Raw genomic sequence first — 19823 nt, 5'->3', positions numbered from 1 at the left:
GCAGAATAAGTCAAGAAGTGCCTAGATCTACCTGTTTGGAGATTATAAAATTGCTTAAATAATTCAGATGTCAGGAAATTTAATTTTTGGATGTCTTCTTTGAACCCTCCTGCTCCTAAAACTGGGCTGGGTGTCCTTTTTTCTGAGCTTCCATAGCATCTTTTCTTTGTTATTGCCTTAAATCTTTCCTAAAACAGTATGATGTGGGGGGTGGGGGGAATGTGTGTTAGCCCCCGAGCTCATGCATACGTGAGCAAGAGAGAAAGAGAATGGGAGCCAGAGGGAAATGATGCATTTTTTTTTAAACGTGTCATTTTTAGGGGTGCCTGGGTGGCTCAGTGGGTTGAGGGTCTGCCTTCAGCTCAGGTCGTGACCCCGGGGTCCTGGGACTGAGCCCCACAATGGACTCCCTGCTCTGCAGGGAGTCTGCTTCTCCCTCCTGCCCCTCCCCCCAACTTATGCTCACGCTCTCTGTCTGTCTCTTTCTCACAAATAAAAAATCTTTTAAAAAATAAAAGTTGAAAATTAGAAAACAGGTCATTTTTCAATCCTCTGTCGTTGTGCTTACTCCAGGGCATTGTCTGTTTCTGGCTCTGGCACAATAATACCGTGCCTAATTCTTCTTTGTAACTCAGGCTCTTGGCACAGTGCCTGGCACAGGGCACTTACTAGTTACTCAGATGATTATGAATGCACACAATCAGTAACTAGCAGAGCCAGGATTCAAACCTGGGGCTCCAGGGCTGGAGGACTCTGACACTCCTAATCTTTCTAACAAATAGTCCCTGCCCACTTCAGGACGTTGCAGTCCAACAAAGGGGGTTAAATGAATTAATTCCATCTCACAGAGACCATGATTTTGCCAGAAGCAGTGACAACAAGATGCCTTCACCCTTGGGAGAAAGTCTCATCTAAGAACTGGGAAAGGTGAACTGAGCATGTTGGAAGCTGGCAGTAAGCTAACGAGCATTGCATAAGTTTGGTACATCGATAAAGAAAGGGGTCAAAGTTTTATGTACTTTGAAATTAAAACTTCATTATAAGCTGTCATTTTGAAATCGGCCAGCATCATTGGTTTAAAAACCCACACCCAGCAAACAAACTGTAGTTGAAAGTACGAATTGCTGTAGCCAGCCTCTCTGGAGAATAATTTCACAAAAATTCACAAATTTAAATTGCACATATCCTTTGACCTGGCAACTTTAGCTCTGGAAATGTGTTCTACCACAATATGTACATGTATGCACAAAGAAATAAGATGCCATTGTACTTATGGTTGCATTGTTCATAGTAGAAAAGATTAGTAACAACCTCAAAGTCCAATATGGATTATTAAATTATATAACATGCATAATATATAAGTTACATAACTATGCAATAAAAATAACTATATAGCTTTAATTATAGGTAATATTAATTACATAACAATACAACAACAAATACATAGATTACATAACAAATAACATAATTAAATATGTTACTTCGTGTTCACCCATGAAATGAAATACCATGCAGGCAAAAAAAAATGAGGTTTTTCTCTATTTACTTATACGAAACTATCGCCAAGACATATGTTTTAACTAGAGAAAAAAAATCATTCATGTAAAAAAGACTGTGTGTGTGTGTGTGTGTGTGTGTGTGCATGCGTGCGTGTGTGCCAGACCTATTTCTAGAAGAATTCACAGAAAACCAGTAGCAGTGGCTGCCTCTGGCAGGGGAAGCTGTGGGAAAAATGAGAAACACTTTCTACTCTCTGATCATTTATATCTTCTGAATCTTTTACTAGGAGTCTGTATTGCCTGTTCAAAATGAATAAATAAAAATCTGGGGTGCGTGGGTGGCTCAGTCAGTTAAATGTCCAACTCTTGACTTATGCTCAGGTCACAGTCTCAGGGTCCTGCAATCCAGCCCCACCTCGGGCTCCCCGCTCAGTGGAGAGTCTGCTTGAGGACTCTCTCTCCCTCTGCCTTTGCCCCTCTCCCAGTTTGTGCTCACATGCACGCTCGCTCTCTCTCTCTCAAAGAAATAAAAACATCTTTTAAAAAAATTTAAACCTACTGGAGGCCTGGATTTTTTTATTAGCAACTTTACATTTTGATATAATTTCACATTTATAGAAGAATGCAAGAACTCCAAGAACCTTCCTAGGAGTGTGCCTCACATTTATTGGTTATGTCTCTTTAATTTCTTAAAATGTGGGCTATCATTCAGCCTTTCTGTTTTCTTGCCTGTGAAATTCCCCGGTTATTATGTAGTATGTCCTTCCATGTAGGTTTCTCTTATGTTTCCTCCTGATTAATTCAGGTTGTATGTGTTGGGCGGATACCATGGCGGGGGGGTGGTGATGTCCTCATAGCTTCGTATCGGGAGGCACTGTTTTATTTCCTGTGGCTCCAGGAAATAAGGCTGTCCTTCAGGGCACACACACAAGCTTTTAGGGCCTTTTGCAGCACTTGAACTAGGCATTTGAATCCCTGGGCTCTTCTTTACATTTATGCTTTTGTCCAGTGACATGAGGAGTTACCAGCCAACCTCATGAATTTGCTAGTTTTCCAGATATCTTCGCAAATACATGTGCAATCCAGCTCCTTACTTCTTAGATAAGATTAATTATGAGTATCCCATGCAGGGGCTCCTGGGTGGCTCAGCTGTCTGCCTTCAGCTCAGGTCATTATCTCAGGGTCCTGGGATCGAGCCCCACGTTCGGGGTGTGCACTCAGTGGGGAGTCTGCTTGAAATTCTCACTCCCTCTCCCTCTGCCCCTCCTGCTCATGCCTGCTCATGTGCTCCCTCTCTCAAATTTTTAAAAATCCGATCAGAGAGCCATTTCCAGAAACTCTAGAACTAATTCAGAAACCTCATTCTTAAAATTCTGTCTGTCTGCAACCACTCTTGGCACAAAATCTGTATTAGTCCGGCTGCTCCCGAGAAAAAGAACCAGTAGGATGCGTGTGTGTTTATGTACACACATAGAGGACAACAGTTTCCTTTAAGTAAATAGAGAGGTTATGGAGGCTGAGGAGTTCAAACTCTGCAGTCGGCAGACTGGGGTCTCAGGAGAGCCAGCGGTGCACGTTCTAGTCTGAGCTTGGATATGCAGGCAGGAGGAGACCTGTTTCCCAGCTCAGAGACTGTCAGGCTGAGACAAAGCATTGTTTCTTCCTCACCCTTTCATTCTCATTAGGCCTTCATGGATTGGATGAGAGCCCCCACACTGGGGAGAGCGCTCTGCTCAGTGGACTGATTCTAATGTTGCTGTCACCCAGAAAAACCCCCATAGGCACACCCAGGGTACTGTCGAACCAAACGTCTGGGCACCTCACGGCCCAGTCAAGTTGATACACAAAATTAACCATCCCAGGCACACGGGTCAGTTTGTGTCAGTAGTGGAGACGTTAACCTTGAGCATCTGGTTTAAGGGGTCACAGCATTTCTCTCCCATACAATTTGTTGTCTTTCCCTTTGTAACTACTAAGTAATTTGTGGGGAGACACTTTGCAGCCATGTAAATACCCTGTTCCTTGTCACACCTTCTACCGGTTTCCCATGCACTGATCGTTTTCTAACTCACATCGTTCCTTCCGTATTTCTGAATTGTCGTTCCACAATAAGGAAGAGCTTTTCCTTTTCCAGTTCACTTCTATTTGATATCAGTATGGACTCCCAGATTCTTTCTTTATCCGGGGGTCTATGTCACTGACATCACTTATTTCATTGCTCCCGTGCTTCCAGATTTTGGCCAGTAGGAGCCCGTTCACTTTGGTGCCTATTTCTTTTGACGGTCCCTGTCCGTCTCTGAGCACTCCCCTACTTTCTGGCTCAAGAAGATGTTCCAGACTCCCCTTGTCCTTCCCCAGTCTCCTCTCCAGAATCAGCTCTTCTCCACTGGACCCTAGGTCTTTTTAGTTAAGAATACAAGCTAGCGTCTATCATTGCTCCTAAGCTCCCTCAGAAGGCAGAGCTAGGAAGTGTGTGTGCACATACACCTCTCCCTGTCTTCCCCTCCCTACACCCCACCACACACGCCGAGGTCAGATGGATACCTCCAGTTCCAAGCCAACACCCCCCCCCAATACTTTGCAGCTTCCGTCCTGAGCAGTGAAAAACCTGTCTCACAGGGCAAGTCCAAGTAGATTCTATTTTAATTACATTTTCCTGGAATATAAATTACTATTTGTATCTAGATTACCTGAAGCTGCCCACGTGAAAGGAAAGGTTCTTTCTTGGTAGAACATAGAGAAATGGCCCATTAAAAACTAGGTGATATCATGCTATACTTAATCTCCCCACCTCCTATGTTTGACTCATGAGGAAATAAGAAAAGTGAAACTAAGTACATAAATCTTTTTTAAAAAATGGTAATGATGGTGGGTGATTTAAAGTCTGGCACACTTGATGGCCTGAATTTTCTCCCGAAGGAGGATGCAAACCATTTGCTGAGAGAAGGGAGGAGGGCTGGGGGGGACTCATTCCTTCATCCCTTCATTTTTTTTGATTCATCAGGTACTTAACCAGCCCCCTCTAAATTCCAGGCTCTGTATTCCATGCTGAAGATAAAGCAATGAGCAAGGTAAGTACGGTCTGTATCCTCTGGAGACAGCCAGCAAACAAACAGGAAACTTCTTGTGGTAACTGCCATAGAGGAGACAAGCGTGGGCTGCTAGTGGGCTGGGCACTTCACGTGAGGAGAGATCTCGTTTTGTCTTGGCCAGAGCACAGTCCTCAGGAGGAGTTGGCGCGAGAGAAACCAACATCTGGATGTCAGATTGGCTTTGCATTGAGGCTTCCTACTGAAGAGATATAAGGATAGGAATGAGCATTTCGATTTCTATTTCATGGAGGATGGATTGAAAGGGAGTCACGCCGATGGGGATGATCCAAGCGATGGGGAAGACGCCTGAGACTTCATATGCTTGCTGAACGCTGTTCACTCGCAACATTCTCGACCTGGAGAAAATTGTGCCATATTGTCTGTTTCTTTAATTTCTCTAAATGCAAGTGAAACCAGGCCATTTTCATGGAATTTATTTCAATATAACTATTTGAATTCGCCTCCTAGAGTTGCTGTAACAGAATACCACAAACCGGGTGGCTTAAAAGAGGAGACATTTCTTATCTCACAGTTCTGAAGGCTAGACGTCCCAAGTTGAGGGCCATGCTCTGTCTGAAACCGGTAGGGGAGACAGCCTTCCTTGCCTCTTCCCAGCTTCTGGGGGTGACCTTGGCTTGCATCTGTCTGCCTGTGTCATCACATGGTGTCCTCCCTGTCTGTCACTGTCTTCACGGGGCATTTTTCCTCTTGTCATCATCCAGTCATGTTGGATGAGGGCCCACTCTGATGACCTCATCTTGTTTACATCTGCAAAGCCCTGTTTCTAAATAAGGACACTTGCACGGGTACCAGGGAGTAGGACTTCAATATATCTTTTTGGGGGTAGGCCACAGTTTAAGCCATGGCGCTGATGGTCCACGGTCTTTGTTTTTCCAGGTGCCTGGTCTGTTTTCTAACACTGTCTATTGACATACGTTGTTGGCGTCTTTGTTTGCTGTTTTGAAAGGTCACCCTTGCCATACCAGAGTCTTCAGGAACACCTCTCATGTGATCACCGTTACCTCCCACTTCTGAACTTTCTTCTTTCTACTTCAGCTTTGTTTTTCCACATTGTTTTGCTCACTTTTCTCCACCTTCTGGCCCTTGTGTTCAGCAGTGTCCACTCCCATTCTCCTGTTGGTGTAGCCTTTGTTTCTCTGTTTTCTCCTCTTCTGTTTCCTTCAGCTCTACTGGTTTCCTGTCTCCTTTTCCAAAAAATCATTTAAAATATGATTTCTCTATTCTTAAATGATGTTTTCTTTGATCTCCTGGTTTAATGGGATATATTTCCTTTACATTCTTTGCTTTCATGCAGAAATATTTTACCATAAGTTTTCTCCTTCATGACATACTTATTTTTCATGGGTATTCTTGACCTGCCCTTTGTCAGTTTCTTTTAATCCTTTTTTCCTATAACATTGAACTGCCTACTTCTGGAGAATTCCTCAGGGCCTGACGTTTACAAAGGTGCCTCTTCTCTCGCGGCGACCTGCCTCAACTATGTCGACTTTCCATGGCACTTCACAACCATTCTTCATAGGTCATGTTTCAGGGTTGTGGCTGGGTTTTTGTTTCCTAGTAGGTAATGTTTTCTGGCTTTTCTTCATTTTGTTGTCTTGATGATTCAGGGGGTTGCAATAAGGCCAAGATAACCTAACTCTGTCCTCCTTAAATGGGAGTCTCTTAGGTGGTATTTGAAGTTGATCCGGGACCCAACCCTAGAGAACTTGAGTGTTTAGAGATCATGAGAAAAGGAGGGACCAGCAAAGGAGATGGGGAGGAGGAAAACTCAGAGAAGGTGGCCCTACAGAAGCCACAAGAAGAGCGTGTTGAGGAAGCAGGAATCCATGTCAGAGACTACTGAGAGACACCGACTTAAAGTGAAGACAAAATCAGTTGGGGGACTCAGCCGTCTCACTGGAAACTAGCTTTGGGCATCAGGCTGGAGTTGCTTGAGGAGACAGTAGAAGGCAGAGAGATGGCTTGCACAGGTAAATATGTTTCCTAGGCAACATGATGTTCCCAGCAACTCAGGATTTCACATACATTGAAGAGGGAAGAAAAACAGGCCAAATCAATGTGATTAAGCAGCTCCTATCTGAAAGCGTGAATGTTCTCACGAAATATGTAGTATTTACTCATGAATGAGGATTCTGTTGAACACTTAGTATACCATTCACAGAGAATTTTCCTCCTGATTACAATTGATTTCATGTTGTTCAAGAAGTCGATCAAGGCCAGCACTGAATTCTGTTAGTGGGTGAACTGACCTTAGAAGCCTTGAGGGTCCCTCTGAAATCTCATCATCTGGAGTAAATTCCCTTTTCTCCTCCACCCAGCTCAAAGTTAAAGATATTTTTGCCCTTCGTATTCAATAAGTGTTCAGATTCTGTCCAATGTCCCTTTGACGTAACTCAGATTTCTCTTTTTCTCCTTTCCGGTGCCATTCTCCTCATTGAGGGCCAGCCTTATTGACCTCTTTAACTAGAAAAGTCTTCCCTGATCCCTTGTTTCCAGTCACATCGAGTGGCTTTCAAAGCCTTTCACCGTGATCAGATCCAGCTCCCTACGTTTCCAGCGGTTGTCTGTCATTCCCTGACACATGCTTTCTGCTCGAGGAAGGCCAGCCTCCCTCTTGTTCTTCCAGTCTTGCCACGTGGTCCTGCCTTCATGCCAAAATTCCTGTGGAGTTCACCTTAGTCCACAGGTAGCGGTTCATTTTCTGTAGTATCAGCTGATGTGCACACCCCCCGCCCTCCCCCTCCAGGGTCACACTTCCCTGCACGGTCGTGCTCATACATCTCGACTTCCTGTTGTGGCTTATCTTTTGTATAAATGATGGGCAAATTAATGGAACTATTTTTTTTTAAGTATTCCAGAATTCCGGTACAAAAGACTGTTGTCCTCCGAAGGCATTCACATCTTTCTTCTCCATGACTACTCATTATTAATTCAAACACATTTTAGGACGCCTGGCTGGCTTAGGGGGGAGAGCATGTGACTCTTGATCTCAGGGTTGTGAATTTGTGCCCCATGTTGGGTGTAGAGATTACTAAAAAATAAAAAAATAAACTTAAAAAAAATATTTTTAGAACCTTGTTGTTTCATTCAGAAGCCTGTGAAAATACCTGGCCCATTCAATAAATATCTTTAAACTTCTTAAAGAAATTGAGGTGGTGGTTGTGTTGTTTTGAGAGAAAGAGAGAGAGTGTGTGTGCGTGTATGTGTGTATGAGCAGTGGGTGAGGGGGAGGGAGAGAATCTTCAGCAGGCTCCACACCCAGCAGAAGCCAATGCGGGGCTTGATCTCACGACCCTGAGATCATGAGCCGAAATCAAGAGTCAGATGCTCAACCAGCTGAGCTACCCAGGTGCCCCAAGAAATTGAGTTTTAAGAATCAATCGTTGTTAAGGTATTTTAAGTATTTTGGAAGTTCTGAAGAAAAAAAATCTGAATAGAGCAAAGACCAAAATGTCAGTGTTGGAGATGAGGTAGCAGGAGCGGCTTCCTGGAGGAGCTGAGGCTTGGGCTTTTGAAAAGAGTGAGAATCTGCTGAGCGGACGGAGGAAGAAGAGACTGGTTGGGGAGAGGGTGTTCTAGGCAGAATAGATCCTGTGGCCAAACCATGAACTGTAAGAAACCTTGGGAACTCTACGTAGCTCATTAATGTAGAGCAGGAGTGAGTGAGGCGGAGACGCAGGGAGGGGGGACAGGGAGGGCTTGACAGGTCTCAAGAGTCGTGGGTAGCTAGTCGCTCTGGACTTGGGGTTCTGTTTCGAACCTCACCGGAAGGGGTGTGCTGTGACGATCTTTGCCAGTATATTTCATGCCGTTATGATCTTACCTGTCGTATTGTTATTATTTATTTGCTCTACTTCCCTGCTCTTTGTTCATTTCTTAATTCCCAGAGTCAGGCCCCATGTCAGGCACATAGTAGATATTGAATAAATGTTTGACGAATGCATTATGAAAGTTTGTCATAAAAGCTTTGCACACAGAAGGCATAAAAATGCCTTCCTTGTGGGCACCTGGATGGCTCAGTTGGTTAACCGACTGCCTTTGACTGCCTGGGACTCCTGGAGTCCCAGGATGCAGTCCCGCATGGGGCTTCTAGCCCCATGGGGAGTCTGCTTCTCACTCTGATTCTCCCCTCTCATGCTCTCTCTTTCTCTCTCTCTCTCTCAAATAAATAAATAAAATCTTTTAAAAAAAATGCCTTCCTTGGTTTTTTGTTAGAGTTGGCATCACCTTATTTGTCATGGAGGATAATTACAGTAGTTCCGTACAGAAGCATACCAGGCAGGTGACTACATTACCTTAGTGCTAACTTCTTAACTTGAGGCTTTTCCCAAAGCAAACTGGACTATCCTGTTGTTGTTAAAGTGATACTGGCACCATCTAGTGGTAATTTTAAGCCTTACCCAAATTGAAAGCTTCATTTGTGATAACCAGTTTCAAACAAGTTTGTAACATTTTATAAATTACCGAAGTACTGTATTTAATACTATATTTTGTTGACCCTTTGCCACTCTCTTCACATGAATAGTTATACATTTGGTGGTTTTATATACCTATTTTAATTGTGTATTACAAACATGATGTCTAGAAGTTTTGATAAGCAGAATATCCTATTTGAAATAAAATGGAATTTCATAATTAGGCAGGCCTGGAGTCTTAGACCAGCATTCTGATCTCAGATGCTATGTGCTGTGTGTTAGTTCACAGAGTTCCAGACTTGTGAGGTAATCTTTTTTTTCTAACATCCTTATTTTATTTTATTTTTCCTGTTTGGACAGTGTCTCTAAAACTAAAAAATCATGTCCTTTTAATTCTTATCCTTGAAGACAGCTGTTGAGTGTGTCCTACAAATTTGCAGGTTAAGCCAGAAGGGCCTGGGTAGTGAATGTTAGCTTTTTATTATTTTTGTGGGTGTTTGAACATGAGTTACGTGGACGTTTTGCTTGTGACTTGTCATTTGTTGATTAACAGCTAAGGCAGGGAAGCAGATTATGATCACTGAATTAATTCCTCATGTGTAGGGATTGCTGTGATTTAAGTAGCAACGTTAATATAAAATAAAAGCATTTATTAAAAATATTTTTCATGCAGAGCATAATTGGAAACATAAGATTAATTGCCCTTTTTTTTTTTAAAGTACTTACTCAATGCCAGAGGGAGAGAGGGGTATAATTATCTCCATTTTACAGATGAATCTGAAACATATGAAGGCAAAGTAGTTTTCTCAAGGTCTCACAGCTATCATATTTGCAGTGTGAGCCTTCAGACCCAGATGTAGAAGACCCCAGAGTCCAGGCCTTTAACCACCATGTAAACACTGCATCCAATGAGGGAGGATTCACAGGAAAACCACAGTAGAAAAATGTGCAAGACAACCTTAAAGTGGTTATTAATAGCTTTTACTTAAATGTACATGACTTAATAAAAATCTTGGCTTTAATTTATTGTTGACATTATCAGCATTTGTTTGTTTCCACTCCTAATTATAGCCAGCAGCCTTCATTCCGTTGTGAAGGAAGTTGAAGGTTCCTGCCTTGCGCTCCCAGAGAATTAGTTCTTTCCCTGCTGCACTGGTCCTAGGCAAGAGTGCTTCCAGGCACGGTCGCTGTCTGTCGGTGAGCACTTTGCCTGACTCCCCACTCCCTTCGTTCTCAGATACAAGCTCTGTGTCTACCTGTGCCTTTCGGCAGAGGCAGGTGTTTGTGTAGAAACCTCTGTTTGAGTGTTGGTCTGGTTCACAGATGTCTGTATGTGTGAGTTAATATATAAATAGTGAATAGATACGGGGTTTCTAAGTTTTATATTTAAGTTTTTTCTTTGTAAATATAGACACATAATTCTGTGTGGTTGCAATCATATCATGTATGCCGGGCTGTGTTTTGTCTCGTTTTGTTTTGTTTTGTTTTACTCCTTTTTCCTTTGTTCCTCTGGCTTCCTTCCATCCACTCACGTGACCTTCCTCCTCATCCCCCTGTTGTATGTGTAAAAGGGCACATAAAACATCACAAGTAGTCTCCCCTATTTTTCCATGCTTGTGTCATCATTTATCAAATACATTCATGTACAGTTAGACATCTAAATCATCTATGGGGCACTGTTCTAGCATTTTATGGTAAAAAGGTGCGATCATATTATAAATACTTTAAAAAAATACACATACCTTTCAACCAGCTGTCCCACAGAAATAAAAGCACTGATTCGTAAGATTATGTGTCAAGAGTATTTTCTGCAGTATTATTCATAATATCATATTTGAATAATAGCAGGAAGGAAGGGGGATGATTGAATAAAGAATGATAATCTACACTGTGAAATTTTAGGCAATCATTTAAAATCATGAATTTGATGTGTGCCGGAACCATCTCTTCTACCGTTCTCTCTGTTATGAATTTTAGTGTTCTTACTCCTTTATTGACATTTTAGTGTGGGTTCAAGAGGAAGAAAAAAAGAAATGTATTTGGGCAGTTTTCTTTATCATTGCAAATGTAGCTAAGTAGATTCCAACACTTGCTTTAACTTCTGACTAGAGCTCTTGTGTAGAGCCCCTTCGGATCCTTTCGTATTTGGAAATAGGGAACATCCAGCCTCCCCCAAATTAAATTCTTTCTTCTTTCTTGGCTTTTAACTACTGGTCTTTCCTATCAGCAGCATCTGAAGGGGCAAAGCCTTAAGCTTTGTCTCTAAAATTAATTCAGAATCAATGAAATGTCAGTTCAGAAACTGTTCCTGGGACACCTAGGAAAGACAACATTTCTCTATAACTGACCCACTCCTCCGCTTCTTTTGCTTCCTTACAGATTTGAAAAAGGGCGCATCTACACATTCATTGGAGAAGTCGTTGTTTCTGTGAATCCTTACAAGCCGTTGAACATCTATGGGAGAGACACAATCGAGCAGTATAAAGGACGGGAGCTGTACGAGAGACCTCCTCATCTTTTTGCAATTGCGGATGCTGCTTACAAAGCTATGAAGAGACGCTCAAAAGACACTTGTATTGTGATATCAGGTATTCAGAGGGGATCCCTATACTTTCAAGGTCAAAATGCATTTCATTTACTAGGTGCTCAAGGATCCAAACTGCTCAATAGATTTTTTTTTTTTTTGAAGTTAGAAACCTAGGCAATTTTATAGGAGAAAAAAAATTGCAGCAAACACCAAATCATTCCTGACCAATGCCTCGTCTTGGTTCATTTCCAAATCCATGTTACATGTGGATGGACTTTCTGGTCATGAAAGATTCTTCCTCCCATCTCAATGACATAAAAGTACTGGATAAAATGTAACAAAGATGTTTTAAAATATTTTATTTATTTACTTGTCAGATAGAGAGTGAGAATGAGTGAGCACAAGCAGGGGGAGCGGCAGACAGAGGGAGAAGCAGGCTCCCTGCCGAGCAGGGAGCCCGATGCAGAACTCTATCCCAGGACCCCAGGATCATGACCTGAGTTGAAGGCTGATGCTCAACTGACTGAGCCTCCCAGGCATCCCAACAAAGATTATTTTAAATAATAACAGAATGAAAGGAAGAAAATGAAATCCTGAGGTACAAGTCAAAGTCAGATTGGCAAGTGGGAGTTAGTGTCAAAGGGCATAATAGGCATGGAGACCAGAACTGGGCTGTCCCAGCTGGAGGCTGGAGCTTCAAAGTTCGCGGAGCAGGAAAGTGGTAGACCTTGTTGGAGCTGACCTCTTCCCAGAATCTCGGGTTGTGTGAATTGAGGATCAGGAAAATATCTGCCTGCTGACACAGGATGCCCTCGTCCACACTGTGGGGATTTATTTTGGTCATCATAATACCTCACATCTGCATTAAGGCCTTTATACTTTCAAAACTGTTTTTATGACTTTATTTCATTTAGGTTATCAAAACAGTTCTGAGTGCTAAGACAGTTGTGTTTCTACTTTTTAGATGAGAATATTAAGGGTCGGAGGAGTTATAGTAACTTAGTGTTGGAGAATTATATCCTAGGACTACACTATATTCAATTAATGAAAGCAATATTTCCTGAGTATAAAAGGAAGGAGGGAATAAACAATCCTTTAAGCATATAAAGTAAAAGCAAAATGTCCCTCCCCTTTGAATATCTTGTTACCCCCCAAAACTCCAACGGTAACAGCTGTGAATTTAGTATTTATCCTTTTTATACATTTTTCCATGTATAATACATATAGTCATACATGCATATTAAATTATAAACTCTAATTATGTTACAGAATTATAACTGCTATTATTTGACTTGTTTTTCTGTTTAACAGTATGGAATGGGACATCTTTTCGTTAGCACAGCTAGAGAAGTGGGGGCTCTCTGACAGCTGTGTGCTATTCCATTGAATAGTTGAATCCTTTATCTGCCTGGTCCTCTACCGACAGGCATGTTATTTGCCGAGTTCGGCAGTGACACATAGTATAGTCTGCAGAAATGCTCCTTAAGTCCTTGAAGCTTACTGTTATTATTACTATTTGATCCCATTAGTATTTTTAGTATTTCTGTAGTATAAATTTCTGCAAGTGGAATTTGGGTGTCAGAAGGCATTCCCATTTAAAAATGTGGGTAGCTCATTCTGAACCGATCCCTTCCGCCTGCCTTGTACCAGTCATCCTGCTTTTTCTGTGATGCCACGTCTGGAGCTCGCTGTTGCGTTTTGCTGTTTTCGCTAAAATGACGCTTGACTTTAGTTTTTGAAAGGAGTATTTCATCCTCATTAAGATTAAAAGAAATTTTGCTGTAGAGCATAAGGGTACTTGAATTTAGCCATGGCTCGTGTTTGAGGCACTGGCTTGTTTCTTTTCTGCTATGCTTCAGAGTCACTCCCAAACACCAACACTCGGGTGTAAGGAGTTCATTTACCCCATTTTGTCCCTTGATATTTTCTACGCAATCCATCTTAACTTGGAAGCTATTTGTTATTTTACTTCCGTAATGGTTTTGCTTCTTTTCTCGGCATTTTCAGAGCTGTTAAGACCTAAACGGTACCAAGACAGGAAGATTTTAACTCAAAAAAAAAAAAAAAGGCAAAAAATGAAATATAAAGAATTTTAAGTAAATAATCTCGGAATTTGCAATTCTATTAAATGATCATTGCAATTACTGCAATTATTCTATGAAGAATTGCAATTACTCTACTAGAAATCAGCTTACTGTTGGTCTCAGTGACCGTGTTAAGCCTTGCACAACTATTCCCACAGGAGAGAGTGGAGCTGGGAAAACCGAAGCCAGTAAATACATCATGCACTACATAGCGGCCATCACCAACCCCAGCCAGAGAGCCGAGGTGGAAAGGTAAGGGTGGTGTGAAAATGGAGACACATTCTCATCGGGGCTTTGTTTTCCATACAGACTTGCGTGGACCATCGGTTTCTATATTTGCTTCTTTGTAGAGAAATACTGCTTTGGTAAGCTTTACGTAAATAGGAAACAAAGTAACACTGCAACAGATGAAAGTCCCTGCCCTGTAACTGCCGCCTTCAGTGTTGCAGGTGCTCAGCGGAGGCGTTCAGGGGATGCTGGTAGATGCCACTGTTCAAGCTGCTTTGTGTACTGCGCCTTGGTCTTTTTTACACCATCTTCTGAGGAGTCCAAGGCTCCCTGGAGGGAAAGGGGGCTCTGGGAGGCAGATCTGTGCCTTCCCTGCATTGCACTGTCACAGCCGGAAGCTCTGATATTAGAATCACTAAGAATGATTCTTTTTTCTCTTTAAGTTTCACGCTGCTGTCAGCATAAGATAAGCTGGACACTGTCTGTAGGACCCGGCTGCTAGCACAGAACGCCCCGTAGTATTTTCTTAATCCATTTGTAAGGAACAAATGGATGGATTTTTTTTTTAAAGATTTTATTTATTTATTTGACAGAAAGAGTGATCACAAGTAGGCAGAGAAGCAGGCATAGAGAGAGGGGGAAGCAGGCTCCCCGCTGAGCAGAGAGCCCGATTCGGGACTCGATTCCGGGACACTGAGATCATAACCTGAGCCGAAGGCAGAGGCTTTAATCCACTGAGCCACCTAGGCGCCCCATGACTTAAGTTTCTTATATGGTGTGCACTTTTTGGGAGAAAAGAAGTTTTCCAGAGTTGCTAGTGTGAAACTCGGTGTTTATTTTCTGGAGTCGCCCTCCGCATGCACATCTCAGCCTTCATTTTATGACTAGGAAAGAAAGAATATGGGTACGAAGGAAGGTGGTATAGATGATACTTACCCTGCCAGGGCTTTCCTAATTTCTGCATAACGGGGCTGGAGGTCAAAGAGGCATTTTTCTTGACTATGACACATCCCACTTCTTTTTTTTTTTTTAAAGGATTTTATTTATTTGGCAGAGAGAGGTCACAAGTAGGCGGAGAGGCAGGCAGAGAGAGAGGGGGAAGCAGGCTCCCTGCCGAGCAGAGAGCCCGACGCGGGGCTCGATCCTAGGACCCTGAGATCATGACCTGAGCCGAAGGCAGAGGCTTAACCACTGAACCACCCAGGCACCCCACATCCCCACTTCTGATTCTGACTTTACAGTCTCCTGTGACAGGGACACGAATAGGAGTCAGTTATCTGAATTTCCGCAGACGCTCAGGAGAACTGACTTGATTTTATTTCTAAACCCAGTTGGTATAGTAGAGTCAGGCATTTGTACATTGTCAGGTGTTTTGTGGGCATATCTTACTATAGTTTTAAAGATGGTCAGCTTCATTTACCATAGTGTGTAATCCTCCCTCCCCACATTTTAAAAGTATACTTTGATGTGGGAGGAGAGAAGCTGGTGTGTGTGTGTGGGGGGGGGGTGATGGGGTCACTTATAGTCAGAGTGGATCTGTTACATCAGCTTACTTTAGTGGCCAAAGTGATTTCTGCAGGTGGGCCTGCGCAAGAGGTTTTGCCAGGGAAATAAAAACAAAGACTTAAGTGTCAGCATCAAGTTAAAAAGTATCTGGTGGGAGACACTGCACTGTAGAAAGTTAGCATTCATTGAATAAGGAATGAATGTGTCACCCACTCTTTCTTTTCAGAACACATCTTTTTAAGATTTTTCTTTATGTCAGTAAAACGTGTTCACTTAAAAACTAAAAATTAGGAGCGCCTGGGTGGCTCAGTGGGTTAAGCCTCTGCCTGGGGCTCAGGTCATGATCTCAGAGTCCTAGGATCGAGCCTTGCATCGGGCTCCCTGCTCAGCAGGGAGCCTGCTCCCCTCTCCCCTACCTGCCTCTCTGTCAAATAAATAAAATCTTTAAAAAAAAAAAAAAAAGAACACTAAAAACTAAAAATTGCAGCATTTTGTCCAAGGCGGAAGTCCCCCGAAATCCCACTCCACAGACTCCTACCCTGTCAAGCTAGACCTCTGTAGTGAAATGCACTGGTCTTTCCGGATTTTTAAGCATTTACTAACCTGTGTGCCTGCACACACGCACTTACATGGACACATTCACAGACACCTAAAGACCCTGCAACACATATTATTTTGCAACCCACTTTCTCATTCATCAGTGTATTCTGGACCTCTTTCTCTGTTGGTGCATCCTATACTAGGAAAAAAGGTTTTTTATCCAACCCTACTGGTGGACATTTAGGGCTTGTTTGTTTTAATATTGCAAACAATGCTACAGTCAGCATCTTTGTATAAATGTTTGGGTGTACTTTAACAAAATCTAGTTTTTCTAAAAGGTGCAGTCTTGAGAACTTTCTATACTGACTTTCATTTCTCTGTTAAAGAGTGAAGAACATGTTGCTTAAGTCCAACTGTGTCTTGGAAGCTTTCGGAAATGCCAAAACCAACCGCAACGACAACTCAAGCAGGTTTGGAAAATACATGGACATCAACTTTGATTTCAAGGGTGACCCTATCGGTGGACATATCAACAACTACTTACTGGAGAAGGTAAAATGTGCTTCATTTCTGAGGGTAATGTACTCAAGTGCTGACTTTTTTTAAACCTAATCATGTTTATAGAATTTTTTAAAATTACTTAAAAGTAGCTTTTAATCCTGTTCTGCCTCCCTTCCCGCTCCTCAGTTCACTTTCTAGGACAGGTTACTCTCCTTTTGTGCTCTTCTTAGCTCCTACTGTATCAGGTTGGGAAAAGTTTGGGCTTTGTAGATAAGGATTTAGGTGCGTGTGTGGCAGGGGTGGGAGTAGTATGGGAATGTGTGCCAACTTCTGGATAAGATTTAACCAAAACTGGGGCACCTGGTCGGCTCAGTCAGTTAAGTGTCTGCCTTTGGCTCGGGTCATGTTCGCAGGGTTCTGGGATTGAGTCCCACACGGGCTTTTTGCTTGGCAGGGAGCCTGCTTCTCCCTCTGCCTGTTTCTACCCCTGCTTTGTGCTCTCTCTCTCTGACAAATAAATTAATAAAATCTTTTAGAAAAAAAATTTAACCAAAACACATTCTAGGACTAATCAGTTCTACTTTTTTGACACACCACCATTGCTTGCTGCTGTTAATTGTCCTGAACACATCACGGAAGAGCTAGCCCACCCATTCCCCGAAATGACACTCTTTTCACAGAATCATGCCCATACAACTCTCTTTTTTTAACTGAGCTATAATTGACATTTAACACCATAAACATTAAGGCGTATAGCATATTGATTTGATACTTCTGTGTACATTTATTTTAACTAACTTGAATCTCATTTTCTTCTAGTTTCTATTTGTTCATAGCATCCTTTATGGCAGTGTACCAGAGCATAATCTATTTTCATTTGTTAAATTGAAGTCAGACCATTAAGGAAATACCTGTATCTATCAGTGTCAGTTACAAAAGGACTGGAAATGCCGGGTAACATCAGTCTTTTTCCAGAATGTTTTATGGCTTCACTTTATGTGCAGAGCCCATTGGAAGGCCTCCTCTGAAAAAACGTGCATCGTGAGGCCTCTGAGAGCAGGCTTTGGGGGCCATCTGAGCAGGGGCTTTAACTGATTTTACTACAGGACATAAGACATTGCTCTTTGAAATGCCAGCAGACCCCGGGAACCCTAAACAGCCCTTCCTATTCTCCCACTTCCAATCCTCTTCCTCCTAAAAACCCCATCTTTAGGCTCCAGGTTTAAAAAAAAAAAAATCTTCATTTTTATAAAGTTTAGGGAATTCTGTTTTAAGTAGTAAAAAGAATATTAAAAATAGCACAGAAACCCCTGGAGAGGAGGCCTAGTTTTAGGTGAGTAATCCATGGGGTCTTTAGAACATTTGAATGCACTGTTAATACACAATTTCCTGAGAACTTGGCTTGCACTTTGTTTCCAGGGTGCGTTCTCAGATTAACGATTTAATGTGATTTTTTTTTTTTTTTTAAGTCTCGAGTGATTGTGCAACAGCCAGGAGAGAGAAGCTTTCACTCTTTTTATCAGGTTAGTATCTCCTGTTGTGCAGGTAATCCATCATTGACTCAGTTGTACCGGGAATGAGTATTTTATGTCGGGACTCTCCCCTGTCCTATGCCTCCTTTGCCTCCACTGGCCCAGGACACATTACACGTGAATACGTGCATGCACACACCCTCACCCACGTGCTGCTTCCGAGATTCGATGAGCGTGATCATTATAAAGAAGCATCAGGTGGTTAACCCACCAGAGGAGTTGACTGCCTTGGTTGAGCATCACCTCCATTTTTTTGCAATGTAGAGAACAGTTTAATATCTGTAAAAGCTTTTGAAATGATAAATTCTGAATATGTTAAATTAATTGTGTTTTATTTTGAATCGAAGCTGTTGTCCCATTTTCTGGGAGCCCAGAGACAGGAATACAGCTTGAGTTTATTTTGCTCCTGGAGGCTATAAGGCAATGTGATTACTTAAAATAATTATGAATTGAAGGGAGAAATGTCTTCCTTACCCATCAAAGCTGTGATTGCTCAGAAAGAAATTTGATACCTCTTTTGAGAATGCTTTTAAAGTCAAAGGCAGACTGTTTAAAAGTAGCCCTTCTGTTAGCAAGTCTATGCTCAGAGAACAAGTAGGATACATAATTACAATTTTTAAAGCCCCAAATAACATAAACCAGTGCTGAGAAATAAAGTGGGTGATCCAATGAAGCATTGCTATTTGGGACTTTTTAAAAAAAAAAGTAAAACTCTAAGTAAGATTGATTTCCATGTGGAAAACGTCTCTGCAGGGGATAGAGCAGTGACCCTGTGAGTGGAACACAGTACAGCTCAGCTGAGTTCCATTTTCTCTAGGTAACTGCTGTAATAGACAGTGCTCATTTGTATATACGAGTTCTGGTATATTTAGTTTAAATGATCACTTTCAAAAATCTGATAATTATACCTTTGAAGTAAGACAAAGCATACAGTTTAATATGGAGAATTGAGACCTACTGCCTTCCAAAGGCATGTTCTGTAGGTAAGGGCTACCCATATTATATTCGTGTCCTCAATGACAGTTCACCATGTTTTCCTTAAACTAGTTTTCTACCAAATATGAAATAGTTCTTTTCGTGTCCAGAACTTGTAAGTTCTTCCCAATGTTTTCCCCACTTGGATGAGTGTTAAAATTTGTCTTTGTTCAACCCTTCAGTGGTGGTTTTCCAGCGGTGTACCCACCCCCCACCCTCCATTCCGCCCCCCACCCCGCTAGAGAAATTGACGACAGAAGGCTATTTGTTTCCAGTGTGATTCAGCATGTGACCCTGGGCTGATACCTCTAACTTCAGCAGCAGTGTTGACTTTTTCTGAATTCTGAAACACAGCTCTATCTTGTCTGGATAATGAGGTGGCTAAGCAAGTGACCACAACGCATAGGCTCCCGTTTAGCAAATGACCATAGTGAAAGCAAGATTACCATTGTGAGAATAATTGATGTACTTGGCTCCGCGTATATTTTGCCAGTTCATTTTTTAATTAAATACCTTTTCAGCTACTTCAAGGAGGTTCAGAGCAGATGCTACGCTCTCTACATCTCCAGAAATCCCTGTCATCCTACAACTATATCCACGTAGGTGCTCAATTAAAGGTAAGGGCTTCCTCTCTGAGATATGCAATCAGACAAAAAACCAGAGGGGGCATTAAGTAATTCTCTGGTCCAGCCTGCTGCCTTTCAGCAAATGAGTGACTCTTTTCTTCCATTCTGGTGTTTAAATTCTCAGGGACAGAGACTCGCTGCATTACTGGTCAACAACTTCACTTAATAACTGTTTCTGTGTTTCATTGCCATCTGATGGGAAAGAAGTTTCTCTTGTGATCTTGTGGGGTTTTTTTGTTTTGTTTTTCCAATTTTTAATCCTAATTATTTTGATACT

The 19823-nt window shown here is 42.1% G+C and overlaps 1 protein-coding gene across 3 annotated transcripts in view; it reads left to right on the top strand.

Moving 5' to 3' along the window:
* Nucleotides 1–19823, top strand: part of MYO1D (myosin ID) — a 339001-nt gene that overhangs the window by 80324 nt on the left and 238854 nt on the right. For all 3 annotated transcript variants that reach the window (XM_080825903.1, XM_080825904.1, XM_080825902.1), the window contains exons 2-6: nucleotides 11407–11615; nucleotides 13797–13890; nucleotides 16299–16464; nucleotides 17883–17936; nucleotides 19442–19537. In XM_080825903.1, the coding sequence (XP_080682029.1) occupies nucleotides 11407–11615; nucleotides 13797–13890; nucleotides 16299–16464; nucleotides 17883–17936; nucleotides 19442–19537 (619 nt within the window). The remainder of the gene's footprint in view (nucleotides 1–11406; nucleotides 11616–13796; nucleotides 13891–16298; nucleotides 16465–17882; nucleotides 17937–19441; nucleotides 19538–19823) is intronic.

The sequence above is a fragment of the Martes martes genome (assembly GCF_963455335.1).
Source record: "Martes martes genome assembly, chromosome: 16".
Taxonomy (NCBI): Eukaryota; Metazoa; Chordata; class Mammalia; order Carnivora; family Mustelidae; genus Martes; species Martes martes.
The sequence above is the reverse complement of the archived record's forward strand: the minus strand, read 5'-3'. Positions and strand labels throughout refer to the sequence as shown.